The sequence below is a fragment of the Ipomoea nil genome, unplaced genomic scaffold (assembly GCF_001879475.1).
Source record: "Ipomoea nil cultivar Tokyo-kokei standard unplaced genomic scaffold, Asagao_1.1 scaffold1562, whole genome shotgun sequence".
NCBI classification, from domain to species: Eukaryota; Viridiplantae; Streptophyta; class Magnoliopsida; order Solanales; family Convolvulaceae; genus Ipomoea; species Ipomoea nil.
The window spans coordinates 1,072,268-1,082,846 of record NW_017617990.1 but is presented as its reverse complement, the minus strand read 5'-3'; the positions used below and the strand labels follow the sequence as shown (position 1 = coordinate 1,082,846).

The following is a 10,579-nucleotide window of genomic DNA, read 5'->3' as shown; positions in this document are numbered from 1 at the left end:
ATCAAACTGGGGAAATCACCATCCCGAAGTGGGAAAACCAGAGGGTGGCCGACGGGTGGAGGACCACCCGTCGGCGAGAAACCGGGCAGCGGGTGCCCGGCGGGCAATCGCCTGCCCGCTGCCGGCGACGCCCAAATGGGGCAGCGGGTAGGTGGCGGGTTCCCCTATCCCCACCTACCCCCACTGACTCTTTTTCAATTCTTGGGTCCCGGGATCTTTCGTGGAACCCGAAACCATGTTTCGACACTTTTAAACACAAACGACGATACCACGTAGTCAAATAATGGATCAAAACCAAGAATCATATTGAACATATCCTAGCATGACTTCTAAACATAATTGACACCCAAACATGCAAAATCTCACCCAAATATATACCAAGAACATCATAATATAAAATTCCCAATTTAACTCAGGGCTCTAATCCCATTCAAATCATCACGATCATAGTTCATCTTTAGTATCAAGATTTATCAAGAACATCACACAATCATCAAGATCCTCTTGTCATCATCAAGATCATCAAGATCACACATAAAATAATCTCATCAATCATCAAGATCATGTCATAATTATCATAGAAGATTTCATCAAGACACAAGCATATAGAAGGAGCCAAAGAAGAAGATTATAGCAAGGAAAATAGGTTTTGTTGAGACATGGGTTACCTCTTAGCCATAATTAATCCTCCCTTGGCTATTAAGGTTCTTCCCTAAAATTTCCATCTGATTGATCTCCCTAGGCTTGGTGGTGGGGAACCCCTTGGGAATACTTTTGTGTAATATAACTATGGTGGTAAGGGCTCTAATGCTTTCTAATCCCCTATTTATAGTATCAGGAATCCTAATCATAATCTGAATAGTAAAGGCCTACTTTCTTCATTCCTAATAGATAATTAGGTCTATGACTCCTAATTAGAATCTGATTATTAAAAGGTTTACTCTCTTTATTCCTAATAGGCATAAGACTCTAGTTTAGGAAAGGGTCCACGATCCATGGTGAGCCATATTAATTAATTAAAGGGAAACCTAGCCAAATTAAATCCTTTTTAATTATTATTAACGGAATTAATTAAATAATTAATCCGGGATTGAAGGTCGTAACACAGGGTGTTACACTTGGTGAAGTGTTAAGTGAAGGTTTTTGTCTACAAGAGGTAACCCATGCTCTACAAAATTTATTTTGCCTACCTATATGATGATTTATTGGATTCTACATGTGATTTTGCTATGAAATGTGAGTGTTGATGCATTGTTTTGTGAAAATGCATATCTAGAGCTTGTGTTTAGGGTTCTTGTATGCTATTGCTTGGCTATTCCTTTGTTAGAACTCATCAAGGACTATGAGTTGGACATCCAGTATCACGAGGGAAAAGCCAACGTAGTGGCGGATGCCTTAAGCCGGAAGTCTAAACATGCCGTTAGTTCCATTTGGGTAGTAGCTGACGACCTTTGCAAGGAGCTTCAACGGATGAACCTGGAAGTGGTGGAGCAAGGCGAAGTTGAGTCGGAAGTCCATCTCTACAACCTGAGAGTTGTACCTACACTTTGGAAGAAATCAAGGAGGAGCAGCTTAGGGATGCAAGCTTATTGAGGGTAAGGAATGATTTGGCTAAAGGAAGAGGAGGACCGTTTGAATTGTCCATGGATGGGGAGTTGAGGTACGAAGGTCGTTTGTGTATACCTGTATCGTGCGATCGATTGAAGCGTCAGATTTTGGAAGAAGGCCATAATACACCTTACTCGGTTCACCCCGGAGGAGACAAATTATATAAGGATGTGAAGAGTCTCTTTTGGAGGCCTAATATGAAGAAGGAAGTCGCAGAGTTTGTGGGTAAATGCCTAAACTGCCAAAAGGTTAAAGCGGAGCGTTGTAAGGTCAAGGGGTTGGTGCAACCGTTAGAAGTTCCACAAGGAAAGTGAGATTCTATATCTATGGATTTTGTGGGAGGTCTACCGACGACCCGTTCCGGCAAGGACAAAATTTTGGTGATAGTTGATCGGTTAACTAAGACTGCCCGCCTTATCGCAATGAAGGAGACGTGGACAATGACGCAGTTGGCCCAAGCCTATGTTAATCAGGTCGTGAAGTATCATGGAGTTCCGAGGGATATCGTCTCCGATCGGGATCCGAGGTTCTTGTCTCAGTTTTGGAAATCCTTGCAAGCGGCTCTTGGAACCAAATTAAGTCTCAGTACTGCCTTCCATCCGGCCACATATGGACAAACAAAGAGGACCATACAGACTATTGAGGATATGTTGAGAGCTTGTATGTTAGATTTTCAAGGGTCATGGGAGGATCATTTGGATTTAATCGAGTTTTCTTACAATAACAGCTATCATTCGAGCATACGCATGGCACCTTATGAAGCCCTCTACGGTCAAAAGTGTCGCAGTCTGCTATGTTGGGAGAATCTAGTCAATCCGGTAGTGTTGGGTCCGCAATACCTGCTTGATACAGCCGAGAAGATTAAACAGATTCACGAAAGGATGAAAGCGGCTCAAGATCGCCAAAAGTCCTACGCCGATTTGGCTAGAAGGCAAGTGGAGTTCTCGGTTGGAGATAAAGTTTGGTTGAAAGTATCTCCCACCCGGGAGTGATGCGGTTTGGAAAAAAAGGGAAGTTGAGCCCTAGGTTTATCGGTCCGTATGAAATCCTTGAGAGGATTGGGAGTTTGGCTTACTGGTTGGCGCTACCTATGGAGTTGGAGAGAGTGCACAACGTGTTCCACATATCCCAGCTTAAAATAAATGTTCACGACCCGGCGCATGTTTTACCACCGGAGGTGATACCGTTAGACGAGGACTTGACCTACGAAGAGAGGCCGCTCAGGATTCTGGATTTCAAGACTCGAGACACATGTAGGAAGTCCGTTAAGATGGTGAAGGTTTGGTGGACACATCACAATGTAGAAGAAGCGACTTGGGAGCTGGAGTCAACCATGAGGGAACGTTATCCAGAGTTGTTCTCGTCAGGTACCTCGTTCTCGCCGCTTGTTAGTTGGTTGTTGCTTGCCTTGTGTGTTTGTTCTTGCTTGTTTGTTTAGTTGAGTAGTTAGTCTTGGTGGTTGGTGTTTTGAGCTAGCTGCTTAGCTCTTGATTGTTGGTAGAAGTTGGTAGTTGTGTTCGGTTTAGAGTTCGATATGCTCAATATATCCGTTGGTTAAATTCTTGCAATCCTTGTATCATTACACCTTCTTGCTTGCTTTGACATTTTGTGAATCCTTTGGGTTTTGACCAAAAGAGAATATTCTTGGCACTCTTGTCACATTGTTGTTCCATTTCACCGTTTGTTTTAATTCGTCGTACCCAAACTTCGGGGACGAAGCTTCTTTGAAGGGGGAGAGGATGTGACACCCCGTAATCCAAATTCGATTAATGGATTAATTAAGTAATTAATCCTAATTCAATTAGTAATTTAATTCCTTAAATTCCTGAAAATTCAATAGTCGGGGACTAGTAATTGACTAGTCAACCCAAGGTCAAGGTTGTACCTTAAGCTTTGTGAGTAGTTCCCTTGTTCCCTTACACCTCTTCATTTTAGTAAGGGTATTCAAGACATTTCACCTTGTGTTAGTAATGTAAGCTAACCTAGTAGACACTTATCATTCTTTCTCCTTACACTTTCCAAACTTGAGCTCTTCCTTCTCTCTAAATGTTAGATAGCTTTTCTTCCAAGCCAAGTTGGAGCTTTGTCAAATCTTCAAAGGTTGTCTCCAAGATTATACCTTTCATACATTTGAGAATCTAGGAGGGTAAGATCTATGTTCATCTTGTGTTTTTAGTGTTTTCTAAGGTGTCTTTCCTTAAAGATGGAATCTTTATGATCTTTTGGTGTGTTCTTGAAGTGGGTTTGGAAGGTGAACCTTATTAGGAGCTTGGTGAAGTGTTAAGTGGAGGTTTTTGTCTACAAGAGGTAACCCATGCTCTACAAAATCTATTTTGCCTACCTATATGATGATTTATTGGATTCTACATGTGATTTTGCTATGAAATGTGAGTGTTGATGCATTGTCATGTGAAAATGCATATCTAGAGCTTGTGTTTAGGGTTCTTGTATGCCATTGCTTGGCTATTCCTTTGATTCAAGTCATTTTGTTGTATTTGGTGAGATTTGGCATGTTTTGGACTTGAATTTGAGCTTGGTGTTGAAAATCCCCGAAGGGGTTATTTTGGTGTACAGGAGTGTACCCGCGGGCGGAACGGCGGGCAGTGGCCTACCCGCCGCCCTACCCGCGGGGTACAAGGTGGCTTGTGGGTGTGAACCCGCGGGCGGAACCACGGGTGGGGGTCTACCCTTGGGTCCAGCCGCTGGGAACAATATGGTGTTGTTTGGGGATTTGTTCCCCGTGATTCTTTTGACTCGGTATTTAGTCTTTTGACTTCCTGATGTTCTTTTGTGGAACTATTTGACCGTCTTCTTGATGTTTCGTATGTCTAGAACTATATGGTAGGATTCCATGTAGGTTTTGGTGTCTTGAATCGTGCTAAGTGTTCAACATTGTGATTCGTTGAACCGTGATGAGTCTTGTGTGTTGTTCGGAACTACTTTCGGTTTACCGGTTTGATGAGCATGCTAGTTCGGTGTTTAAATGCTAGCTTGTGTGTTGTTTATACCTTCCTAATGTTGATGATGGCTTGTGTTAATCATCATTGTTGTTGGACTGTGATCCATTCCTTGATTGAGTATGGTTTCATATCTTCGTTGTGATCCGTTGATTGATTCCTGTTGTGGTGTGATGTGTGTGTGGCTGTACCTGGATTGCACGATTTTGGTTTATGGGGCCTTAATCACCAAGGTACGGCAGTGGTCCTCGTGGTGGCCATGACGCGATTATGGAGTTTGTGACCTGAGTGATGGGTTCACGTATTTTTTGGGTGGCATGTGTTGCCGTGTGTGTGATCGGTACCCTCGTGTACTATGAATCGGTGGTCTCGTTGGTGGGGTACGACGGTCCCTAGAGGGAAAAGGTTGGACTTGGTTGTACAGGGGTCCTGGAGGTAATGATTGGAACTAGACATAAGGTTGGGGGTAGCCATAAGGTTGGAATCGGGCATAAGGAAGGCATATCAATTCGTGATGGGTGATGTCACGAAGGCTTGTGTAGCCGTTGTTGTGTATTTCTCTATTTGTGACGTGTGTAGTCACAAAGGCATGTGTTGCCATTGGTTGTGTCCTTATTCTCTTGTGTTATGCATGTCGGGTGTTAATCTTCTGTGTGATGGTAGATTATGCCTTGAGTCGTTCTTGTGAGTCGTTGCTGTTCCTTGTGGTCTTGGGATGTGTTCCCTTGTCTTGTTGTGAGTGCTTAGAGTCTTGTGTTGACTTTTGCTCTTGGTTTTGAACTTATATATACATATTCCGTTTCGCAAATGATTTTACATACGTATATCCTATCTATGTATGTTATTTCACATGTATTGGTGGGTTACCAACATTATTCCATGACCGGGCGTCGTCCCATCTTTTATGTGTTTCTTTCAGGTGATGTGTAGACGTGAGCACGGTCTAGATCCTGTTAGTGTAGATCCCTCGTTTGTGTTGTTATGGCCTGTGTGCCAAGGATAGACATTAGTACTTTTGTTATGTATGGATTTTAGATTGTGGATTATGCAGATGTTAGCCTGTGCGTTCACCTCTGGGTGAGCGTGTCATAGCACCCTTTTCATTTCCAGTTTATATAAACCTTATTCAGTCTTCCGCTGTGTTTGATGTTTTGGTTAGTTATCTGTATGTTTAAGGCTTAATTCTGTATGGAAATTAGGGGGTGTTACACTAGGTACAGGACCTCTTCAGCAAGAGAGGAAAAAAGCATGCTCAAGATGGATTGATCTTGTTGGATCCACTGAGCACGGAGAGGATTGGCCGCCGCCGGCGCATCGGAGGAGGATGCAACAACAAATTCCGGTGGGCAGACGGAGGTGCCGTCGACGAAACCAAATAGGTTCTGTCCTTTAAGAAATGGCACAAGCTGCGCTCTCCAGAACAAATAGTTCGTGGCGGTCAGCTTAATCGATATGTAATGATGTGCCTGGTGCAAAACATTTGACGGCGGCGTGGTGGTTGCAACGGCGGGAGTGATCGCTTGAGGGTTCTCTACCGGTGAGGTGCCGTCGGCCGGCTGGGAGTTGGCGCTGGAAGCGTTGGCCATTAAGGATCAAAGGAAGAAAAAAAATGAGTAGGCTGTGATACCAGATTGATGAAGATGTTTGTGAGAAAATGTATTTGATTGAATTGAATTGAGAGTTACAGTAGGAGTTTATATACATGCTGTCTAACAGAATAGTAGTTAACAAAGCTAAAGACTAGGCCATGCTAAGCTATGAATGCTAACTGTCTAATAGACCCACCATTTTACTATCCTATATTTAAATTTTTTTTTTATTATCATTCTAAAAATTTATATTGTAATTATAATTATAAAATTGATGAAATCTTATTGATAATTATAAATTTAATAATAATATTATTGATAATTATGAATTTAATAAATAAAAAGAATAAAAAAAATTAATAACACTGTATGTTATATTAAATTTAAAAAAAATTAAAAATAATAAACAACCATAACTGGCCGTTTGTGACACCCCGCAATTCAAATTCAATTAAGGGATTAATTAAGTAATTAATCCTAAACCAATTGGTAATTTAATTCCTAAAATTCCTGAAAATTCAATAGTCGGGGACTAGTAATTGACTAGTCAACCCCAAAGTCAAGGTTGTACCTTAAGCTTTGTAAGGAGTTCCCTTTTTCCCTTACACCACTTTATGTTAGTAAGGGTATTCATGACTTTTCACCTTGTGTTAGTAATGCAAGCTAACCTAGTAGACAATCCTCATTTCTCTCCTTACACTTTCCAAACTTTAGCTCTACCTTCTCTCTAAAAAGGTAGATAGCTATTCTTCCAAGCCAAGTTGAAGCTTTGTCAAATCTTCAAGAGTTGTCTCCAAGATTCTACCTTTCATACATTTGGGCATCCAGGAGGGTAAGATCTAAGTTCATCTTGTGTTTTTAGTGTTTTCTAAGGTGTCTTTTCTTAAAGATAGAATCTTTATGATCTTTTTGGTGTGTTCTTGAAGTGGGTTTGGAAGGTGAGCCTTATTAGGAGCTTGGTGAGGTGTTAAGTGAAGGTTTTTGTCTACAAGAGGTAACCCATGCTCTACAAAATCTATTTTGCTTACCTATATGATGATTTCTTGGATTCTACTTGTGATTTTGCTATGAAATGTGAGTGTTTATGCATTGTCTTGTGAAAATGCATATCTAGAGCTTGTGTTTAGGGTTCTTGTATGCCATTGCTTGGCTATTCCTTTGGTTCAAGTCATTTTGTTGTATTTGGTGCGATTTGGCATGTTTTGGACTTGAATTTGAGCTTGGTGTTGAAAATCCCTGAAGGGATTATTTTGGTGTACAGGTATGTACCCGCGGGCGGAACGACGGGTAGTGGCCTACCTGCTGCCCACCCGCGGGGAACAAGCTGGACGTGGGTAGTGTACCCGCGGGCGGAACCACGGGTAGGGGCCTACCCGTGGGTCCACCCGCGGGGAACATGATGGTGTTGTTTGGGGATTTGTTCCCCGTGATTCTTTTGACTCGGTATTTAGTCTTTTGACTTCCTGTTGTTCTTTTGTGGAACTATTTGAGTGTCTTCTTGATGTTTCGTATGTCTAGAACTATATGGTAGGATTCCATGTAGGTTTTGGTGTCTTGAATCGTGCTAAGTGTTCAACATTGTGATTCGTTGAACCGTGATGAGTCTTGTGTGTTCTTCGGAACTACGTTTGGTTTACCCGTTTGATAAGCATGCTAGTTCCGTGTTTAAATGTTAGCGTGTGTGTTGTTTGTACCTTCTTATTGGTTGATGATAACTTGTGTTATTCATCGTTGTTGTTGTTGGACTGTGATCCATTCCTTGATTGAGTATGGTTTCATATCTTCGTTGTGATCCGTTGATTGATTCCTGTTGTGGTGTGATGTGTGTGTGGCTTTACCTGGATTGCACGATTAGTGGTATGGGACACTAGTCACCAAGGTATTGTAGTGGTCCTCGTGGTGACCATGACGTGATTATGGAGTTGTGACCTTTGTGTAAGGTTCACGTATTTCTTGGGTGGCATGTGTTGCCGTGTGTGTGATCGGTACCCTCGTGTACTATGAATTGGTGGTCTTGTTGGTGGTTTGTTGGTGGGGTCCTGGAGGAAAAAGGTTGGACTAAGAAGTACAGGGGTCCTGGAGGTAACGGTTGGAACTAGACATAAGGTTGGAACCGGGCATAAGGAAGGCATATCAACTCGTGATGGGTGATGTCACGAGGGCTTGTGTAGCCGTTGTTGTGAGTTCTCTTCTTGTGACGTGTGTAGTCACAAAGGCATGTGTTGCCTTGGCTTTGTGTTGCCGTTGGGTGTGTCCTTATTCTTTGGAGTTATGCATGTCGGGTGTTAATCTATTGTGTGATGATAGATTATACACTTGAGCCTTACTTGTGTTGTCATTGTTATTTCTTGGCGTGTAGTGGGATGTGTTCCCTTATCTTATTGTGAGTGCTTTGAGTCTCGTGTTGACCTTTCATCTTGGTTTTGAACTTATATATAAGTATTCCGTTTCGCAAATGATTTTACAAACGTATATCTTATCTATGTATGATATGTCACATGTATTGGTGGGTTACCAGCATTATTCGCTGACCAAGCGTCGTCCCATCTTTTATGTGTTTCTTTCAGGTGATGTTTAGACGAGAGCGCGGTTTAGTGCCAGCTAGTGTAGCTCCTTCTTGTGTTTTGTGGCCTGTGAACCCAGTATAGACTTAGTACTTGAACATGTATGGTTTTAGATGTTGAACTATGCAGATGTTAGCCTGTGCGTTCATCTCTGGATGAGCGTGGCATAGCACCCCTTTTACTTCCAGTTTATATATTCCTCTTTCAGTCTTTCGCTGTGTCTAATGTTTTGTTTAAGATATCTGCATGTTTAAGGCTTTAAATAGCATGGTATTTAGGGGGTGTTACACCGTTGCAATGCAACGGCCAGTGTTTAAGAAAAAAAAACCAAATGAAATATATAGTGTGGATGTTGTGGCCCACGACGTAAGGTCAATCAGTAAGAAAGAGAAACAAAAGGATGAAGCAATCTAACAAAATCTTCTCATTTGTAGGAGAAAGAAATTTGCAAAATCCCCAACTCCCATTTGTCAAAAGCTAAGCAAGGAAATTTTACTGTTTCGAAATCTATGAATAAACCCCCTATTGGGGTTGCTCTTATAATTAATTTGACTCCACCTACATATATAAAGAGGAGAAATTAGATATAAAATAAATATAGTTTTTACATAAATAATCTTTTTCAAATGAATAAGTTTTTTGTGGAGATTTTTGACAAATATCGCCTGTTATTTTATTTACAAGTTTTATTTAAATACGTTAATTATATAATTAAAGTTGTTATTTCAAATTCAAATTCCTTTCAAAAAAATTCAAATTCAAATAATAATACAAGTAACAATAAACATTAAAATCAACATAATAAAAGCATAATTAAACTTTTAAAAATTTTAAATAGAGCAAAAGACATTTTTGGTCCTAGATTTATAGTGGCACGAACAATTTTAGTCTTTTTTTAAAAAATCAGACAATTTATGGACACTCTTATTGTAACGAGGACAATTTTGGTCCTCCATCAATATTTCCGTTAGATATCATGTTTCAGCAGGGATAATTGTGTCTTTTCAACAAGAGACCCATTTTCTCTCTGTTTATCTCTATTCACGAAAACAACAACAACAATGGCAGCCACAATACCACCCATCCTCAACCTTCTTCTTCCTTGCCAACAACAAACAAGTTTAATCCACCAACAACCCCCATCTCCTCCTCTTTCTCGTCTCTCCCTCTTCTCAATGGAAAATCGACAGTAGCACAGCTCACCAACAGCTGCAACACCCCACCGGCGGCGTCCTCTGGTTTTCCGGCGAAGCGGCGAGAAAAGTCCCTCTAGCAGCGACGACGGTCTTCCTCGACGAGCTCCGACGACCTTTGGTCCTTTCCAGCGTGTAGCAGACGAGGGGCGCTCCACCGCCACCACTCTCGTCTGCCTCCTCCACCCAGAAAACTTGGCCACAATCAAAACGAAGGCAAGCCTATTGTCTCAATTAAGGAATCAGATTGGGAAAATCTAGCAGAAAAATAGAGGAAACTAATCTTGATTGGCAAGTTTTTGAAGGAGAAGCCCCCAATTGAAGGAATTAAGGCTCAATTTCAGAAAATCCTTCCAATTACAGGCATGGTGCACATCGGATCTCTTGATTGCCGGGCGCCGAATCATGGGTCACTACGATTTCGAGACCTGGGTGGAGACCAAATGCGCGTCTTGCATTGACGGCCGGCTCGACCCGCCACCACGTCCCCCTGCGGCGACTGAGGGCGGTGGCACGCCTCCCCTATCGGCCCCCAAGGCAGAAGAAGCACCCCCAAGAAAGCAAGGAAGAAGGAGCGACGGATGAACAAAATCAATCACACGGAACAACTAATTCTTAAAGTGGGTTTGTGGTTCACATGTTGATGCCCAGCTTTTAGTAACTCATAC

At 41.8% G+C, this 10,579-nt stretch overlaps 1 protein-coding gene across 1 annotated transcript; it reads left to right on the top strand.

Annotated features, from left to right (window-relative positions):
- Positions 1-2,599: 2,599 nt before the first annotated feature.
- On the top strand, positions 2,600-3,046 carry LOC109189665. Its single transcript, XM_019340277.1, has one exon. It carries the CDS (start codon positions 2,600-2,602, stop codon positions 3,044-3,046), a length of 447 nt encoding a protein of 148 aa, XP_019195822.1.
- Positions 3,047-10,579: the final 7,533 nt, after the last annotated feature.

What these genes read in the sequence shown, in the direction of transcription:
- LOC109189665 (XM_019340277.1), top strand. Translation starts at nt 2,600, where the DNA reads ATGCGGTTTGGAAAAAAAGGGAAGTTGAGCCCTAGGTTTATCGGTCCG.